We start from the raw sequence: 20186 nt of genomic DNA on the forward strand, positions 1-20186 counted from the left end.
GGGATAGCAGTGGAGCTGGGAAAAGGGGTCAGATTAGGGCTGAGTTCGGTAGAGCACTGGACAGCCTGACTGACAGGAAAATGGGTGTGAAAGTGAGAAAAGAATCTGAGGTGGCAGGGATTCACCAAGGGAGATGGGAGGCACCATGAATTGAGATGGGGGGGGCTCGGGGAAGGGGGCTTGGAGGCGTCCAGGATTGAAAACATCTATCCATATACCTTTACTCATCAAGAAACACATGAAGGAGTTCCCACTGTTGCACAATGGGATCAGCCGCATCTCTGCAGCTCCAGGACACAGGTTCAATCCCCGCCCCAGCACATTGGGCTAAAGGATTGCATAGGTTGCAGCTGAGGCTCAGATCTGATCTCTGGCCTGGGAACTCCACATGCCTTGGGGTGGCCAAAAAAGAAAAAAAAAAAAAAACATGAATTACACTCCTGGTAAGAATGAAAATAGTGCTACCACTTTAGAAAATAGTCTGGTGGTCCCTCAAAAGTTCAACATAAAACAACTGTACAGGCCAGCAATCTGACACCTAGGTATCTACCCAAGAGAAATGAAAATATATGAACACACAAAAATGTGTATGTGAGTGTTTACAGCAGCATTATTCATAAGAGCCAAAGAGGGAAACAATCCAAGTGTCCACCAACAGATGAATGAATAAACAAAATGTGGTCCATCCATACAGTGACATATTACTCAACAACAAAATGCAATGAAATGTATGCCAACAGCAATGTGGACAAATCTTGAAAACATTATTGTTCATGTTCTCAGAAAGGAGCCAGTCATGGAATTCCTGCCTAGTGCAGCAGGTTAAGGATCTGGTGTTGTCTCTGAGGTGGCACCCTGATACGGCAAAGTGGATTAAGAATCTAGTGTTGGAGTTCCCATAGTGGCACAGTGGAAGCAAATCCGACTAGGAACCATGAGGCTGCGGGTTCAATCCCTGGCCTTCCTCAGTGGGTCCAGGATCCGGCATTACTGTGAGCTGTGGTGTAGGCTGGGGGCTACAGCTCCGATTGGACCCCTAGCCTGGGAACCTCCATGTGCCGTGGGAGCAGTTGCAGTATAGGCAGCATAGGTAGCAGCTGCAGCTCAGATTCTACCCCTCCCCAGGAACTCCATATGTCAAGGGTGCAGACAAAAAAAAAAAAAAAGGAGCCGCTTATAAAAGACCACTTACTGTATAATTCCATTTTATACAAAATGTTCAGAATAATGAAATCCAAAGAAACTAAGAGTGGTTGTCTGGGGCTGGGGGTTGAGAGTGGAGGGTAGGAAATTGTGGGGGCGGTGGGCTACCTAATATAAAGTTTTGGGGGACCTGTGATGAGAATGGTCTAAAATGAAATTGTGATGATGGTCATGTGTTCTATAAATATGCAAAAACCATGTATTTATACACCTTAAATGGGTGAATTGTATGCTATGTAAATGACAAACTCTTTCCCCCTTGAAGAAAGCAAACAAAAACATTTGTCAAAAAAGGAGATGTTACAGTAAAAGACAAACACCTCCAACCCCTGGAAACAACCACTGAATCCATTTTGGGAGTCCTTCCATTTTCTATGCTCTTGCATACACACATCTTCATAGAAAATATTTAAGCTGCTCTGTGTAGGTTTGTTGTTAGGTTAGTCTGTATTAAATTTACGCAATATACTGCAACTTGCTTTCTTCACTCATCCTTTCTCAGTGATGCATCCTGGCTGCTGTATGAGGGACACCACGTTGTCTCCTGTTGCTATTATAAACAATGATGCAATGAACATCCTGGACATAGGTTTTCCTAAGGTAGAAGCCAAAAAGTGGAGTTTAAAAAACTTTTTGTCAAATTGTTACTATGTTAATAATTGTGAATGCATGTCCAAAATGGGGGTGGCGGGGGCATCTGACTCATTCCTGGCAGGGGCGTACCTTGGGCAAAGCCTTCAAGAAGGACTAAAAATTTGCCAAACGGACAAAGTGCTCTCTGGGCTGCTGCAGCAGAGGGACGGAATTGTAGTGCTTTTTCAAATTCTAGGATTTAACACTTAAATTCCTAGAGCTGTACAGGAGGCCAGATTCTCCCCCATCTTAGAGCGAAAGAGAGCTGAAGAAATTGCATGATGAGTTCCCAGTGCAAGTATCAGGTTAGGACAGCTCTAAGGCTCTCTTATCAAGTTTTTTTTTTTTTTTTAAAAAGGGGGAGGGGGGAAGGAAAGGCAGCCTTCCACTCACCTGAGAGGCGGCTGTTTCTTTCATTTTCCAGAAAGGTGCTCTAAGGCACCAAACAAAATGTTGGTGAAACATCTACCTGGGAGCCTAATGCAGCTCAGAGGTGGAATTCTGGTCACCTGGCCAACACCATCCCCCACACAAAAGGGCGGGAGGCCTGAAGACCACCACTTCCTATCCCACGCCCCTCCTTAGAGCTGACAGAGCAAGGGTTCGGCTCAGATGGGTTTCCATCCACCAGGCTGGGCCTGACGCATCTCCAACCTTGTTTTACCTCTGGTCCAGTTACCACAGCAGTCCGTGGTGGAATTATAAGTGGGTTTGGGAATCTCGCATCGGAATTTAAGAGGAAGGGGCTTCACCGCACCTACGATGGTGGAGGGCGGCCCCAGAGAGCTCTGGCTGCCCTTGGAAAGCTTGGTGGTAAGATGGGGTGGAGTGACTCGTGGGCGTGGGGACACGCCCCCAGCAACCGGCCGCAGCCCTCCAGCCGCTCCCCAGCTTCCTATCTTGAACCAACCCCTCGCTCCGGTCTCTGGGCAAATTCTGCATAAAGCCGGTGGACGAAACGTGGAGGAACTGAAGGCCGACAGACCCGGAATGGAAGGAAAACAGGAGATGCCAGGAACTGCCCGGGAGTGATGAGGGGAGAAGAGTGCCGGGGTCACCGAAGGAAGCGAGATCGGGAGGGTGATCAGACAGCAGCGGCCCCGCGGGGGTCTCATGGCTCCCGAGCCCTCTTCAGTCCAGCCCGGGTAAACACAGACGCCCTGCCAGGACGGAGCAGCTGCCGGACACGGCCCTCGGCGTCGCTCCAAGCAGACCGCCGCCGCTAAGCCCCTCCTTTCGAGAAACTCTGGAGCCGCCCCTGGAAGTGGTGGGGCGGCGGGCCGGAGGAGCGACGCTCAGCGATGGAGCTCAGCGGCCCGGGCGCGGAAGCCGGCGTGGAAGGCGCGGCGGGCGACCCGTACCAGAGACCCGCGCGGCGCACGCAGTGGCTGCTGAGCGCCCTGGCGCACCACTATGGGCTGGACCGCGGCGTAGAGAATGAGATCGTGGTGCTGGCCACCGGCCTGGACCAGTATCTGCAGGAGGTTTTTCACCACCTGGACTGTCGCGGCGCCGGCCGCCTGCCTCGTGCCGACTTCCGTGCGCTGTGCGCCGTGCTGGGGCTGCGGGCTGACGGAGCCTCTGCCACCGAGGAGGCCGCCGTGGATACGCCCGTCGAAGACACGAACTCCAGGGATGTGATCGCCCAGGACGCGGCCGCTGGGGTGGACACCGACGATGACGCGGAGGAAGAGGCACGCCTGGCACTGCGCGCCGAGCCGCCCGAGCTCACCTTCCGCCAGTTCCACGCGCGCCTGTGCGGCTACTTTGGCACCTGCGCGGGGCCGCGTCTGCCCCGCGGTGCTCTCAGCGAGCACATCGAGACACAGATCCGCCTGCGCCGCCCGCGCCGCCGCCGTCGCGCTCCCCGCACGCCCAGCCCCGACAGCGGTCAGGATAGCGAGCGCCTGGCCAGGTTGGAGGAGGAAAACAGCAGTCTGCGCGAGCTGGTGGAGGACCTGAGGGCCGCGCTGCAGAGCAGTGACGCGCGCTGCCTTGCGCTGCAGGTGCGCAAGGGTCCCAGGACAGAAGCGGGGAGGCAGGCAGGGAGTAATGATAGAATGGGGTGGGAGCGTTGATAGGGGTCTGGATGCAGAGCCCCGGACTAAGCAGAGTCTGAAGAAGGGGGGAAAGGGTAGCCAGTCTCACTCCCGCCTGCTTGCATCCTGTGCTTGTGGCACCCCGTTCAACTGCAACCCACTCCAGTCCCCACCCCTACTCATATCACCCGTTCCATCCTGCAAAACCCCAGTACCACTCAGATAAACATCCCACCCACACCCAATCTCATCTTGGTCCTCTGATCCCGCAGGAAACCTGTTTAATCTCACATGTGCCTCTTGAACTCTCTGCCTGTATCAGGCTTCCACAAGGCCTAGGAGATAAGGTGTTAGGATGGCCCTGACCCCACCCTTAAGGAGCTCCCTGCCTAAGGAGGTATTCAGGCAGCTCTGCTCATTCAACAAACACTGGTGGGCCTTGCTCAGGTCCAGGCCTGGTGTCTCCCTGCTAAATAGACAGTATCACTGTTGACTAGGCAGGCACTGGCCACCCAGGCTGGGCGGGCCAGGCCTACTGTGGAATATAGAGAAGGAAGCACAGAGAGAGGCATGGATCCAGTCCAGGCATCTGGGATTCAGTCAACAAACACCTGGACACTGTGTTTGCCCAGCTGTGTGCCAAAGGCAATGGGGGGGGGGGAGCGCAGGGGCCAAACGGGGCCAGGAACAGCCTCTGCCCCAAGAGATCGAAGACTAGGAGGGAGCTGGCTTTGTATTAGCCCTGCCCACTACCCACACAGCCTAGGGTCACAGTTCTGAGGGGTAGAGAGAGGCTGCAAAGTGCACAGCGGTGCAAGGTGCAGATTTCAGTGGCCCTGGTAGTGGCCGGGCATCGGAGAAGCAAAATCTGGGGCAGAAAAATACTCCTATTATGTGGAGTAAAATCGTTCAGGATCTCCAGGATTCTCCAGGTACTTAGCACCTAGCGTATGCTAGGCCTGTTTCAGGCGCCGAAGCACAGCAGTAAACAAGATGGAAGAAAACCGCACCCTCAAGGAACTGGCAGCCTAGCAGCAGGCAGTGAAGAGGGCTGAAACGCCATATGGGGCGCCTGAAGTGCCCCGAGATCTAGGGGGTGGAGGGGCACTGGAGGGGGTGAAGGGGAGTGCCCCAAGGCAGTGGGCAGACGGAGAAGAGTGGGAACATGTGGGACTCACTGGAACCCTGCGAAGAACAGAATTCAAGCTTGGCCCTTCCGTTGCCCTCATCCATTAAAAAGGGAGGAGGAGAGCTCCCGCATCCGTAGAGCCTGGTGAGGATTAAAGGAGTTCAGACAGGTCCAGGGCGCGGAAAGCACACGCGCTGAAAGCATGCTTTGCCTTCGCGCTCTGGGGCCGGGTCTTGGTGTCCGACGCGAGGCGCTCACTTCCTGCCCTGCTGCCCTGTCCCGGCAGGTCGGCCTCTGGAAAAGCCAGGCGGGCTCCCAGGAGGCGGCGCGCAGCGGGCCCGAAGCGGCGGCGCGGGAACTGCGGCAGGCGAGGGGCGCGCTGGCGGCGGCCCAGGCCCACGCTGTGCGGCTTCGCAGGGGCCAGGCCGAAGTGCGGAGGCGAGCGGAGGAGGCCCGGCAGGCTGTCCTGCGCAGCCTAGGGCGCGTGCGCGAGCTGGAGGCGCTGGCGCGGCAGGTTCCCGGTCTGCAGCGCTGGGTGCGGAGGCTGGAGGGTGAGCTGCGGCGCTACAGGTGAGCGGGAGGCCCATGAGCCCCAGATCACCTCAGGTTCTCCCAAACCCCAGGTGTGCTTTCCTCCAACTCATTCTCATGGTCCCCTGGTTGTTCTCATGTTCAGGTATCCACTCACCCACCCATCCATCCATCACACTCACACCCACCCATCAATCCCCCCACCCACCCACTCACCCCTCCATCCATCCCCCCCAACCCATCCACTCACCCATCCATTCATGTGCCTGTTCACCCATAAAGTCCCTCCATATTCCTGTTGAGGGGCCACAATAGTACATCCTTATTTGTTCTTTGATTTGCTCATTGCAATGATAATGATAAGAGCTCACAGTTACAGAGCACCTAACGCATGCCAGACTCTGATCTAAACACTAAAGGGACTTAACTCACTCAATCCTCACAGCTACCTGCCCTGTGAGGTAAGCACCGGTGTGTCACCATTCTGCAGGTGAGGAAACAGATGTGTGATCTCTTGTGTCAGCTGCACCAAGGCAAGAAGCTGGGCTTGGGACCAGTGTTCAAATCTTGGCCAGGCCCCTGACAGGTGTGTGATCTTGGACGAGTCACTGCTACTCTGGGAGTACCTGTTTCCTCTTTGGTGGAATGGAGGTTGGAGTCCCTACCTGCCAGGGTGGCCATAAAAAGGCAGTGAGGTCCTGCCTGGACACTGAGGTGCTCAGTAAGCAAAGCTCTCATTCCCCTCAAATCACAAGGCACCTGGCCACCTGCGTGTCTGGCTTCCACATTTACTGAGAAGCAGCTCTGCACAGGGCCTAGGCCAGGCACCAGGGTGTCATTATGAACAAGACATTCCAAAATGCTTGCCATGAGCAGCACTGGTGAGCATGTGACATCATCACATGAGATGTGTGAAAGCAAGTGACTGGGTGCTGTGGGGGAGGGGCAGGACCCTCATCACACCTGCTGCAGGTTCTGCCAATACCTGAAGACATGATACAGGAGCAGAGTGCTGGCCCTGGGTGGCTGCGGAGGCGGGGGTTGTTACCTGGCAAGATGGGCTAATGAGAGAGGAGAGCGTTCTAGAAAATGGGAACAGTGTGGGTAAAGTGCAGAGGCAGGAGGGACCTTGGCTAAGAGGCAGAAGCTAAGAGTGAATGGAGGGGTAAAGCTGGAGAGGCAGGCAGAGGCCAGGCCAGGGTGGGTGTGTGGGTGGTGACGGGGACTTCAGCCTTTCCTTCAAAAGAGCATAAAGCCATGGACAAGTTCTAGTAAGGGGGTGACAGAAGCAGACTTCCACTGCAAAAAATAACCACCTTGGAGTTCCCATTGTGGTGCAGGGAAAACAAATCCCACTTGTATCCATGAGGACTCGGGTTCCATCCCTGGCCTTGCTCAGTGGGTTAAGGATCCAGCGTTGCCATGAGCTGTGGTATAGGTTGCAGACATGGCTCGGATCTGGCATTGCTGTGGCTGTGGTGTAGGCCAGCAGCTGCAGTTCTAACTCAACCCCTAGCCTGGGAACTTCCATGTGCTACGGGTGGTGAATCCCTAAAAAAAATAAAATAAAATAACCATCCTGGCCACAGCTGTGATAAAGAGATGGAAAGGAAGGCGAAGGCAGGAGACAGTGGGAGCCCAACGAGGGGCTGTTTGTCCCCCTCCAGCCGGAAAGGAAAGCGGTCTGGCCCAGACTGGTGGGCAGGGCAGCCAGAAGGGGTGGCTTTGAACCTAGTTCCTCCCTGGGCAGGGGGAGGGAGGGAACATGTCCTTGACTTTTGAGGTGCTTCCAGCTGGGAGAAGAGAAGGCACAATGGTGGAGGGAGGGGGCCGACTCTGGGCTGGCCTCCTGCAGCTCCCAGTGTTTGGACAGTCACTTCCTGTTTGCATAGCTGATCGGCTAAGGAGCAGGGCCCACTGGCTCCAGGCCTGTGTCCAGCCTTGGGACTTTCTCCAAGAAGCGAAATAAAGGGTCTCTTCTTTCTTTTGCTCTACAGTAACTGTCCTTTTACAGAGTGATTGTAAAGGTAACGCCAAACATCAGGATAGCTCTTTACAGTAGAGAACATGGCTCCATGGCCAGTGCACTGTTTCACCCTCACAAGGCCTGTGCAAGGGAGAGGTTTCATCCCCATCTTAGAGATTATGGGAAGGGAGGTTCTGAGAAGGGAAGTAACTGACCCAAGGCCACACAGCCAGAAAGTGGAAAAGGAGGCCTGTCTGCCCCCGCAGCCTGTGTTCTTTCTGTCTGTTTTACCTTTTCTGTGTTGACTCATGGTTACAAGATGGCTGCTGCACCTCCAGGCCTCATGTCTGCTGTTCAGGCATAAGAAGAAGGACCAGTGACATTGGGAGGATTTTCTTCCAGTGAGCTTTGCCTTTGTATTCAGGGAGAATAAAGTTTCCGCTCCCCACCTCAACCCCAAACTTGCACTTCCATCGACTTGGCCAGAACTGTGTTACATGGCTGCTGCTACCTGCAGGAGAGCTTGATGGTGTGGATATCCCACACACAATTGAGGCTCTCTTAGGAAGGAAAAAGGGGTGGCTACTGCAGAAGCTCCAGAGGAGATGCCCAGAGAATGAGGAAAGCAAGGACCAGAGAGTGACCTTCATACAGTGATTACCTGATGGTTCTGTTACTTGTCTCTCTGCCCCTATACAAAGTGCCTCTAAACTCCGCCCTGTCCCAGGAGGAGACCTCCTCTGTCCACTTTCTGTAGTCACAGCTTGCAGGTTTGTGGGCCAACCTGCCCCCCAAACTCTCCTTCTCTGAAGAAAGGAAAAGTGGGGGGTGGAACAGACAATAACACTTACTGAGCACCAGCTGCATGCAGGCACGATACCACAGGAGCTCAAATGGGCCTCTCAAATAGCCCAAGACACAGGGGATTGTCACCTGCATTGCACAGGTCAGAAAACCCAGGCCAGAGAGGAAGCAACTTGCCAGTTCGGCCCAGCCAGTGAGTGACAGGCCAGGATCCAAACCTGGGCCCAGACAGCCCAAAGCCACATGCCCAGGCCAGCCTGGCAACAAGCACAAGTCTGCCTGGGCTGCCCGCCCCAGAAACATCCACAGAACATTTTACTGGCTGGAGGGTGCTGTGGGCTACAGTGTCACCTCTGCTTTTATACAAGTGCCAGAAAGTCAGATGACCCCTGTGTTGAGCTGAAGCACCCCTGTCCATGGCGGGACCGTTAGGCCTGCAGTCTGGAGGAATCTGTGGGGCAGGGGGAGGGCCCACACCCCAAAGCCTAGAGCCCCATCAGGTCTTCCTAAGTGGTTCATTCTGGAATGCCTCCAGGTGCCTGCAGATATGTGTCGGAGAGGAAAAAACATGCAGTGACTGAAATCACCCTGGGGGTGACAGCTCAAAGCCTTATGGTTAGAATGAATGACCCGCTCACACTTGGGCACCTTCCCATGTTCAAAGCACTGTCACAGAAACCATTACTCTGATCTGATGGTATGCAGGTCGCTCTCACAGCACCCATTTTCAAATGAGGAGAGTGAGCCCCAGCGAGCAGGTGATCCTGCAAGTCACTAGCCAAGCTCAGAGGATCCAGGGCTCAGCCGGATCCCATGCTGACGCCTCTGCCATGTCCTCAGATGGAATCCCAGTGGCCCTTCCTCGTTGCCGTGAATTTTTAGTTCTTTCTCAACCTGTACCTCCTTTCCCTCCGACTCAGTCCTTCATTGTGGATTCTGCCCAGTCTTTTACCTCCTTCTGTCCCAGTCTCTTTGGGGTTGCTGTAATCCTGAGCTTGCCAAGCTTCTTCCCGTCATGTTGGTGAGTTCCCAGCATGCTTTGTGGTTGCTGACTGTGAGCCCATCTTTATAAGAAGGATCCTAGAGAGTCCCACTTGCCACCAGGTCCTGGGGTCCCCCCTCTGCCTCCCGAGGCCTGATTCTAGGCTGGTTTTTAGATGTGCTTTTTAGTTCAAAGCTTCTAATTACTCAGGTGAGCTCCACAGCTTAGGATGACATCCCAAGGCCAATACTCGGGGTTTTTCCGGCCTCTGTTCATGGAAGAGAGCCCCTCGCTGCCCCTTTGTCTTCACTCCAGCATATGGGTCTCCTGCACCTTCCCCACTTGGCATTGGAACCCCATCTGGACCCTTTGGGGGCATTTCAGCTCCATGGCCTGCTCCCTGCATGAGGTGGGCATCTTCCCTTCTTGCTTTTGACCTTGACTCTGTATCCTTTTATTTTATTGTTTTTTATTTATTTAGGGTTTTTGTTTTTGTTTTGTCTTTTGCCTTTATAGGGCCACACCCGTGGCACATGGAGGTTCCCAGGCTAGGGGTCGAATTGGAGCTGTGGCCACCACCACAGCCACATGCGATCGAGCCTTCACCACACTTCACGGCAATGCCGGATCCTTAACCCACTGAGCAAGGCCAGGGATCGAACCCTCAACCTCATGGTTCCTAGTCGGATTTGTTAACCACTGAGCCATGATGGGAACTCCTGTATCCTTTTAAATGGTTATATCTTATCCAGTGCTTCTGTGTGTTTGCAGATAGAGATGGAGCTTCCCACAGCACCTCAATCCACTGCCCTGAGCAGGAACCTAAGAGAACAGACAGTAACTATTTAAGCCATTGGGGGCACCCATTTATTCATTCCACCTCGGTGGACAGAGCCCTGTGAAGATACCTCAGGTACACAGAACTGGCATGTCCACTGCCTTCGGAGGGTCTCCTGGGGCCGAGTGCAGCAGGCTGTGAACACGCATGGTGGGACAGAGACGTGCTCTGTGCAGAGTGACTGCTGTGTGGGAGCCCAGACCAGGTACAGGTATTCCAGGTGTCAGCTCTATCTCTGGCAAAAAAAACTCTGGGATCCCTGGCCGGGCAGCCTGCAGAGAAGGATCTCCCAGTCCACCTCAGCCCCATTAGCCTCCAGGCTCCTGCTTCCTACAGCTGGTTTCCTCGGTCTCACATTGCCTCCTCCCAGACAGGAGACCTGGCTCCTTCAAATCCCATAAGACAGTCCCTCTTCCTAACACACTGTAAGCGCAGTAACCCTGACTGATGGTCTGGAGGGGCAGGTGCCGATTATACTGCAAGGACACAGGTAGCTTCATATGGAATATCTGACATCACAATTCATACAATGTCATTTAACCCTCTCTTGCAACTGGAGTGTCTCCCTATCACTTCTCCCAAACTATACCCAGCCATTCTCCACCTTTCTGTCCTCTGTTTTATCTTCCTATCAGCCAGGTCTCTTACATGAGTACCAGAAAGCCCAACTTAAACTCACTTGGGTAAGAAAAAGTTGGCTTTTAGGACAATCTATGTATGTCCAGCTTCAGGCATGGCTGGATCCATATACTCAAACAGTATCACCAGGCTATTGAAGCTCTCCTTCACTTTGGGCACGTTTTCTCCCCTAGTAGCCTTTGAGGAACGTATCTCTCTAACACTCCAACAGAAAGGTCATCCCACGGGAGTGCCACCCTGAGCCTCAGTGGACCAACTCGGAAACAAAGGGGCTAAGATGACTTGATGGTCCAACTGACCAAACTTAGTCACATAGCTGTGGAACATACACATGCCCACAGTCAAGCCTGTCCAGCTCCAGGACTGAAACCTCCCGAGAGTCACAGGAGCGCATATCCCAGATGTGTTCAACAACACACACCCCTGCCCTTGCTCCTCCTTGGAAACGGCAGCCCAAATCCCCTTTCCTGTCTTGGGAACAGCCCACCTGTGGGCTGTCCCTGAGTGGAGGCTCTCCAGGAGGAAGCTGCTGAAATGTAGGACAGGCTTGTCTCAAAATCAGCTTTTTGGGCGGCTGAAACCTTTGGACTGGCTGGGGTCACTCTGCACCCTCACCAACCTATGCCTGTCTCAGTGCTTCAGACCTTGCTGGGAGGTTGGGCTACAAGGACCTTTATGACTGGTCTCCTGCCCCAGCCTATGAGCTCCACCCCCACCTCCCAGGAAGCAGGACTTCTTGGCATTTCTTTGGCCCAGCACCCAGCCCAGGGCTCACTCAAGATAGTGAATGAATAAGTAAATGGAACAATGAGCATATGGTTGAATGCAGCCTCAAAAATGTTTTGGCTGGAGTTCCCATTGTGGCTCAGTGGGTTAAGGACCCATCGTCTCTGTGAGGATGCTGGTTTGATTTCTGGCCTTGCTTGGTGGGTTAAGGATCTGGCATTGCCATGCACTGCAGCATAGTTCACAGATGCAGCTCAGATCTGGGGCTACGTGGCTGTGGTGTAGGCCTGCAGCTATAGCTCTGATTCCCCACCCCCAGCCCAGGAACTTCTAAGACACAGATATGGCCATAAAAAGGCGGCGGGGGGGGAAAGTCTTGGCAGAAAGGGCCTGAGCATGCAGGGCTCCAGCACCTAGCAAGCCCTGAGCAGACCAGTGGTCTAATCCTGTTTCAAGGAGCCGCCCTCCGCTGGGTGACTGTGGAGGAGCAGATGGGCCCTAAGGGCTCCTGGGCAGGGGCTGGGCTCAGACTCTCAGAAAAAAGACAGAAAACCCAGCTCAGCTGGAGTGGGGGGGGGGGGGCAGTAGGCCTGGCCTTTGTGGCTTTGTTGTGAGGAATGATGAAAGGCTGGGACAGGGTGGGGGCAGTGGGACATGGACAGCGCCTTTGGCCAGCCACCATGGAGAGGACACAAAGATGAGGCCGTTAGAGGGCCACTTCCTTTCTTCTGCCCACTGCAGCAGCCCAGCTTGGTGGAGAGTGGGGAGGGAGGGGGACCCAAAGTCAGTGGGTCAGGGGAGGGAGGGAACAGATGGGCGGGGCAGGCGGGGGTGGGGGAAAGCCATCTGGAGCTGGAGGGCGGCTGGTTGTGGATTCCATTATCCTTAGAAGCAAGTGTGTGGGTGGCCACTGCTGAGAACACAGGCCTTTCGCCCAGGGACAATACCGTGGCCTCACAAAGGGACAGGCCTGGCCATGCACCTGCCACAGGCCCGGCCTGGGGCTGCCAAGATGCTGTGGGAGGCGGGAGGGGAGGAGGGGGGGCTCCGAGTGGGGGATGTGGGGGGGCGGGCTTGGGCAGCCCACCCTGACCTGGATTTGAATCCCAGCTTTGTCAGGTATTTACGGTGGGACCTTGAGTTGTTCCCATCAGCCTCTGTTCCCTCATCTATGAAGTGGGGGTGGGCCATTCCTCTGGACCCTGGTAGGGATATTTCATGGGGGGCAGGGGCGGTGGCTGAGGGCATGCTCTGGGGCGCCCACCTGCGTAAGTCATTCTTCTACAAGCCTCTGTTTCCTCATCTGTAAAATGAGGGTGACGAGAATAACAATAATTATTATTATACCCACCTCAAAGGGTATTTGAAGATAAAATGTTCGCACATACTAAACACCTAGAATCGTGCTTGGCATTGAGAAATTTTTTTAATTTAATTCAATTTAGTTTAATTTCATGAATTGTATTGCATTTATAGTTGTACAACCATCATCACAACCTAATTTTAGAACATTTCCATCCCAAACCCCCAGTCCATCCCTTCCCCACAACCCTTTGGTAACAATAAGTTTTTCAATGTTGAGAAAATCCTTGATAAAGAGTGGAGATTGTTATTATATTTGTCTCTTATCATAGTCTCCCCGTGAATGGTAATGGTAGTGATGGTTGGTGTTATTGATATTAAAGAGTCTGGCCCCAGAGAGTCCTCTGTCTGTGGAGACCACCGCAAGCAGTGGACAGTGTCAGCTAAAGGTCAGGGCCCTATTGAGGTCAAGGCCCTACTGAGGTCAAGCACAGAGCAGGCATGAGAGATGCTGGCTAGGGCATTCTTAAGGAAGTGTCATCATCTGAGCTGGGTGCTGAAGGATGAGTAGGAGTTTTCTCAGGCACTGCAGATTCGGGTTGGGGTGAGTGCAAAGGCTTAGAGGTGTGAAGGTCGTGGTGCCCCTTGGGAACAGGGAGACATATTGTGGTGGTGGCTTTGAGGTGGAAAGTGGCAGAAGAGGAAGATGGAAGGGCAGGCGGGGACGGGGACGGGCCCTGAGCATTGGACTGAGGCACAAGGCCTTCACTGCCCCAGAGAACAAGGGAGACAAAAAAGGGACTGAAGCAGGGAACAAAGTGATCATGCTGAACTTCACAGCGACCCTTCAGGCTGCCTGTGGAGGACAGCTGCAGGAGGGGAGGCCAGAGGCAAGGAGCCTGGGGAGGAGGCTGTTTCTGGGTCCAGGCCCTGAGAAGGGATGGGCCACCAGCCCCACACCTGGAGGCCTTAGCTTTCCTCAAGGACAGAACCTTAGGATGTGCAGGCTGAAATAGACCTGAGAGTGGGAGGCAGCAGCTGGGTTGAAAATGCAGAACTTCCCCTGGGTGGGGGAACCAGCAGGGGGTCACCCAGGATGAGTTGCTCCTGCCTCATGGTGGGTCAGGTGGAGCAAACATGTGTTCACACCAGCATTAACCCAGTGCTCTGATCCGCCATGGCGTGTTAGAGAAGCCTAGGCTGGGGGCAGAGCCAGGGCTTTTGGGGGTCAGTGGGAATGAGCCTCATCCCTCTCAAATCTTACACAGGCCCCATTCGGCAAAGGATCCCACTAAGCACAGACTGAGGAGCGGGTATTGGGTGCCTGGGTTTCTCCCGACCTCTCAGGGTCCTGCCAGGGTGCAAGACCCTTCATGGGGGGGGCGGGGATCACCAGACCTTTTATTCCCCACTAATCACCCTGAATGGCAGCCCATGTTTGCAAAGTCACACCGCCTGGTCTAAATTCAAGTGCCAGCTACAATGTCCTGCTACACCCCCAATGCCCCTTGCTACAGTGGCCACAGCGTATAGGCTACAGCAGCATGGCGCGGTCAGCCACACCCCCTGCATAAGGAAGGCCTTCGGTGGGTGCCTGGGAACATGTCTGCAGCGGTGGGCTTATCAGCTGGGGGTGCCTTCAGCATCAGTCAAGCCAACTCACCTAACAGTGGTTTGAACACATGGGTTTGGGGTTCAGGGTTCGCTGTCCTGACCACAAGTCTGAGGGTGGCTCAGTGATGGGTCTTCATGACATCCCCCAGATATGTGGCCTCCACAGCGCTATTCAAGGCAGAAAGAAAGCAGATGTCTGTTCTTTTCTACCCAGGAAAGCACGACCTGCCCAGAAAGCACTCGTGGGTGTCCACGTGGGCACAGCAGTCAGGGCAGAGCCACAGGGCAGGAGAGGAGCCCGGGGGACAAGTGAGGCCTTCTTAGCCTGAGAGTAGAGGCAGCGAGGGAAGGGAAGCCAAGGGACTTTCCTCGGGGTGGGGCTGACAGCTCAGGGGTAGGCATTGGGCCCCTATAGGGAGAGAGGTCTAGACTGAAGCCAACATGTGCCCTTCAGAGAGGAAGGGGGATCTGCCCAAGGTCACCTGAGCAGTCAGGGCACAGCCCAGGCTGGACTCAGTCCTCAAGGGCCCAAGAGCCCAGGGCTCTCCTGCTGCTTCCCTTGGGGGTGGGGGGTGGGGGTGGGAACGAGCCTTGGCTCCTGTGCCTTCACGGTTACATCAGGGATGACCCTGCTTTTCCACTTCCAAGCCAGGTGGGTGGCCCAGACACGCAGATGAGTAACAAGTGGACCAAGCTATCAGTTCACGTCAGGGGCAGCTGCACAGGACCCAGGGTGGCTTGAAGAGCCAGACCAGCCTATGATCATGACCTGCCATGTCCATCTTCTTTGGCAGCTGGCCAAGACTAGGACACACACTCAACCCTGCGATCTCAGAGGGGCGGGTGCTAGGATGGGTACAGGGACAGTTCCTGAAATTGGGGGGTGGGGAGGATGCTATTATCAGGAGACAGAAGGACACGATCAGACAAAAACAACAGATGTCCACCTTCTGACCTTCCTCCCAGAAGTCTGTACTCTGCCCACTGTGCACACCTCCACACATGCCACCCTCTCTGTTCCTCAAACCCCTTAGGCTCAGCAGACTAAGAACCCCACACAGTGTCCATGAGAATGTGGGCTCGATCCCTGGCCCCACTCAGTGGGTTAAGAATCCAGTGTTGCCCTGTGCTGTGGTGTAGTCTGCAGATGAGGCTCGGATCTGGCATTGCTGTCGCTGTGGTGTAGGCCAGCCGCTACAACTCTGATTCAGCTCTTGGCCTGGGAACTCCCATATCTGCAGGTGCGGGCCTAAAAAGACAAAAACTAACAAACAAAATCCCAAACTCCTCCCCTGTTTACTTTCGGCACAGGGTCCCTGACAACCCTGATTAATTGGCATCTATCTCGCCATCTTGGCTACATCCACGGCATCTTCAGAGGTCCCGGCCCCAGCCAGCCTGCTCCCCTCATCTCTCACAGCCCCCTGACCTTTCCATCCTTCATTTATTTCTGTGACAACTTCACCCAAGTCCATGTCCCCCAGGGGGAAGGCAGGCGCCAGGAATGGGGGCTGTTCCGCTAAGCACAGCATCTCCAACACACAGCAAGTGGCCAGCTCAGTTCATCCATGGGATGAACTATACAGAGAAACTGGCAGCTTGGAGCAGGAGTGGGGCCTGCTTGGACACCCGCATTGCACCTCCCCTCCATTAAAGGTAGACCCCGGGTTCAAGAGGGGACCAGAAACGAGGAACAGTGGAGAAGGCTTCCCAGCCAGGCTCAAGCACTGTCTACACTGCCCTTTTCACAATTTATTTTCAGCTCTTCCTCTGAGGCCCCCCCTCAAGCTCTTCTTCCTACTGTTGTTCTCTTGTTTTCACACACAAGCCTGTTTCCTGCGCGCCTTAGCTCAGGAAGCACCACACGGTGACGGCAGCCAGCCCACAGGCCCTCAGGACCTCCGGCTGCCTGGTGGCCCCACTCCTCACCTCACCCCCACCAGCCCCTGCATGTCCCTTCTGCCCTGAAACTTCCCTCAGGGACACTGAGCAGCAAAGGGCTGAACCAGAGAGCGAAACAAACTCGAGGAACATTTTCCATCTGTTTCAGGAAAAGCTGACTCCGGCGGGGTGTGGTGCTCTGCTGGGCCACCTTGCTGAGTCGCTTGGTTATGGCCCATGTCCTTCCAACACTAACCTACAGCTGCCGAGGCATTTGGCAGATATAATGAAAATCCGTAAGCAGTCGACTTTAAGTAACGGAGGTCATCCTGATGATCTGGGCGAGCTGATTAGCGAGGCTGAGGGATTCCCTGAAGCAGAGGCTTCGCCTGTGGACAGAGCTTCTGCTGTGCCCAGAGCTTCCCCCATCACTTCCTGGTCAGGAAGCTCTTGAGGCGTGCTGGAGCTAAAAATGTCGATATCGACGGCCTGTGTCTCTGGTTGAAGCTTAACTCAAGCAGGCACAGAGGCAGGAGGGGAACAGGGGTCAGCCTTTCTGTGTACCCACGAGCCTAAGGCAGTGCGCTAACTTCTCCTACACACCCTCATTTAACCCCCAAGCCATGCTGTGAACTGTTTATCTCTGACAATGCTTTAGGCTGCAAGCAACAGAAAACTCAGCTCAGTCTAGCTTAAACCAAAGGGACAATGACAGTCCTGCCCAAGAAGCCCAGGAGAGAGCAGCTCAGTGATGTTTACAAGCATCCAATTCTCCACCTCCCGACTGTCATCTTTCTCAGCCTGCCATCTCAGCCTGTCAGCAAAGGTCCTCATGGTCACAAGACAGCTGCCATGGCCTCAGGCATCACTGCCACATCCAGAGACAGAAAAATAACTTCCTTCTTTGACTTTTCTGTTCCTAGAAAGTCTCCTGGCAGACCTCCCCTCAGCTCTCATTGGCCAGGACCATGTCACACACCTGTTCTTAAACCAATCATTGACAAAAGGAAAGAATCATCATGATCAGCTTAGACCAATCAGATCTCCTCTATGGAAGCACTGGGCTACTTGGTGCCTGAAGAAATAATTGAGATTGTGCCTAAGAGAGAGATGGGGTGTGACTGTTTGGGTGGTTGTATTTGGTTTCTATGCAACCATAACAAATTACCACAAACTCAGGCACTCAAAACACCACCCATTTATGATTCATATTCCGCAGGCCAGAAGTCCAGCCAGGCTTGCCGGGGTCCTCTGGTTAGGCTCCCACAAGGCTGAAACTAAAGTGTCATTGGCCATGGGCTCAGGAGCAGAATCTGACCCCTAGCTGACTCAGGGGTTGGCAGAATTCAGGTCCTTGTGGGTTAAGACCGAGCGCCCATCCCTTGTTGGTTCTCAGCTGGGGTGGGGGCACTCCCTACCTGCCATCTCCTGTGGCCATGTTCATCCTCCAGCCAGCAATGACCTAGGTCCCTCTCACACTTTACGCCTCCCTAACTTCCTCTTCTGTACCACCAAGGAAGTGCTCTGCTTTTAAAGGGGCTCATGGGACGAGGCAGAAACAATACCCCAACTTCAGGTCACTGGTCCCATTTAACACCACCATCCTAGAAGTGGGAGCTCACCACAGTAATAGGCTGTAGGAATTAGGGTGTGGGATCTTGGGGGTCCTTCCTAGAAATTATGCCCACCCCCACAGGAGCCACTGTAGCACCACAGCAAGTCCAGCATTTCTTTGGAAAGAAGGTGACGTGAGTTGTTCAAGGCTGTACCAGCCAGGGGTTCATGGCTGCAATCACCAAAACTGTCGCTGAAGCAGGAAAGGAGTTGGTTGGCAAGTACCTGGGAGCTAACAGAATCGATGGACAGGTCAGAGAGTCAGGCTCCAGCAGAAAGCAAGGAAAGGCAGACCCAGCTGGCACAGGAGCCATGTGCTGGGTGCCCTCCCGCCAGCCCAGGGCTGTGACTGCCATGTGGAGCCCCTGCCATCAGACTCCAAGGTGAGCTTGCCTGAGCCTACACCTCTGCCAGTCCTTGGTGGCCACTTACTCTGGCATTTGGATAGGGGGTGTTCTGAGCAGGAGTGGGGTGGGTGGGACAGCATCTCAGCTTTTGTTCTCCCCTCCTGCCCAGTGGCAGCCACTCACCTATGGGGTCTGTGTATCTTGCAGGTATGTGGACCTGCAGAAGTGCATATTTGTCTGGGGCTCACTTGACTCGAGCAGTTCTTGCTCAGGGCTATTTCCGGCGCATTTGTCACATGCACATGGGCTGCCTCCTCCCTCCTCCTGGCAGGTCCCCCACCCACTCCCAGAGGCAGACCCCTAGCTGCTGCACTCCCCTGCCAAATGATGGGATAAGTGGCTTCCTCCCAGCCACCTTGAAGCCAGGTATGGCAGCCCCCTCAGAATATACCTGCAGGCAGGGATTGCTGGTCATGGGACCTAATGCAGGATTTGGCCAGGGAGCACAAGCCGGCTCCCACGTCTTCTCTCCCGTAATCAAATTCATCTGATTCTTTGGGGCTTATGATTTTTGCTTTTGAGATTTAATGAGTTGTCCCCCAGCTCAGGTCACAAAACTATTCTTCTATATGTTCTATTTTAGTTCTACCCTCACATTTTGGCTGTGTGAGTGTGTGTGTGTGTGTGTGTGTGTGTACTTTTCAATAATCAACTGTAATGTGCCAATGAGAACATTTCTGTTGAGTTCCCACTGTGGTGCCGTGGAAACAAATCCGACTAGTATCTGTAAGGATGCAGGTTCAATCCCTGGACTCGCTCAGTGGGGTTGGGGATCTGGCGTTATGAGCCATGGTATAGGTCACAGATGTGGCTCAGATTCTGCATTGCCGTGGCTGTGGTGTAGGTCGGCAGCTAAGCTCTGATTTGCCCCCTACCCTGGGAATTCCCATGTGCCTCAGGTGAGGCCCTAAAAAGCAAAAGAAAAAAGAACATTTCTATTCTGATCAACCAGCAAGTATTCAGTAAAGGGATTCTTTCTTTTACCTAAGGGCAAATATCAAAAGGCCACAAGCCCAGGGGGATTCTGGCCACCCTCTAACACCCTAACCTCAGAAAGGATCCAATAGCACAATCACAGAGAAATGCTAGCCTCAGAGGGAATAAGCTAGGCTCTTCAACATCCACAGCCCGGCTGTCATCCCCGTGTAGTGGTCATATTTCACTCAAGTCACTGCCAGGAAAGACCAGACTCCCAGCTAGGATCAAGGTTCATCCAGCATCTGGAAAGCAACTGATCCTGCACAGACTGAAGATGTCAGAACCAAATAGAGTGGATTGGCTTCAGCTTGTGACACATATCCGTCTACCCTGAAAACAGCCAAGAACAACAGTTACATGTAAACGTGATGCATAGGGGAAGACGGGAGCATTTCCTGGGTGGGACCCAGTTACACTGGACCAGCCTCACTGGAAAGCCAACCACACTCCCAGCTTGGGCCCTCCGGGACCTCCAGCTTGTCAGACGTGAGCCCTACAGGCAGGGCCCTGGCTTCCCCAGAGCTGACAATAATTACAGGTAGAATTCCAAGCCCCACGCTGCAGATGGGGTTGTACCCTCTCTCCAGCTGAGGTGGCCTCCAAGGAGCTCTTTCCTCACGGCAGAAAGTGACCAAGCTGCTGACCACAGCAGGTGCTGAGAGAGAGACTGAGTGTGTGCCTGTGCATGGGCAAAGAGACAGACCTGAAGAGAAGGTGGCCATGTCCAGGAGAGGGGAGGGGCCCAAGGAGCCCTGGAGAAGAGAGAGAAGATCCCCTGGAACTTTCCCTCAGAAAATATAGGTGCCAAAAAAAAAAAAAAAAAAAACAAAAAAAAAAACAAAAAAAAAACCACAATGCTGCTATACTTTTACCCACATCATCCACATCCTTCTCCTTTCC

The 20186-nt window shown here is 53.9% G+C and overlaps 1 protein-coding gene across 9 annotated transcripts in view; it reads left to right on the plus strand.

Annotated features, from left to right (window-relative positions):
* EFCC1 (EF-hand and coiled-coil domain containing 1) overlaps positions 2532-20186 on the plus strand; it is a 33563-nt gene continuing 15908 nt past the window's right edge. The window contains exons 1-2 of one of the 9 annotated variants that reach the window (XM_021069408.1): positions 2532-3842; positions 5291-5574. In XM_021069408.1, the coding sequence (XP_020925067.1) occupies positions 3138-3842; positions 5291-5574 (989 nt within the window). In that variant the 5' untranslated portion in view covers positions 2532-3137. The remainder of the gene's footprint in view (positions 3843-5290; positions 5575-20186) is intronic. The other 8 variants (XM_013990117.2, XM_021069413.1, XM_021069407.1 and 5 more) reach the window with 8 other exon arrangements.

Source organism: Sus scrofa, chromosome 13, assembly GCF_000003025.6.
Source record: "Sus scrofa isolate TJ Tabasco breed Duroc chromosome 13, Sscrofa11.1, whole genome shotgun sequence".
In the NCBI taxonomy this organism is placed as follows: domain Eukaryota; kingdom Metazoa; phylum Chordata; class Mammalia; order Artiodactyla; family Suidae; genus Sus; species Sus scrofa.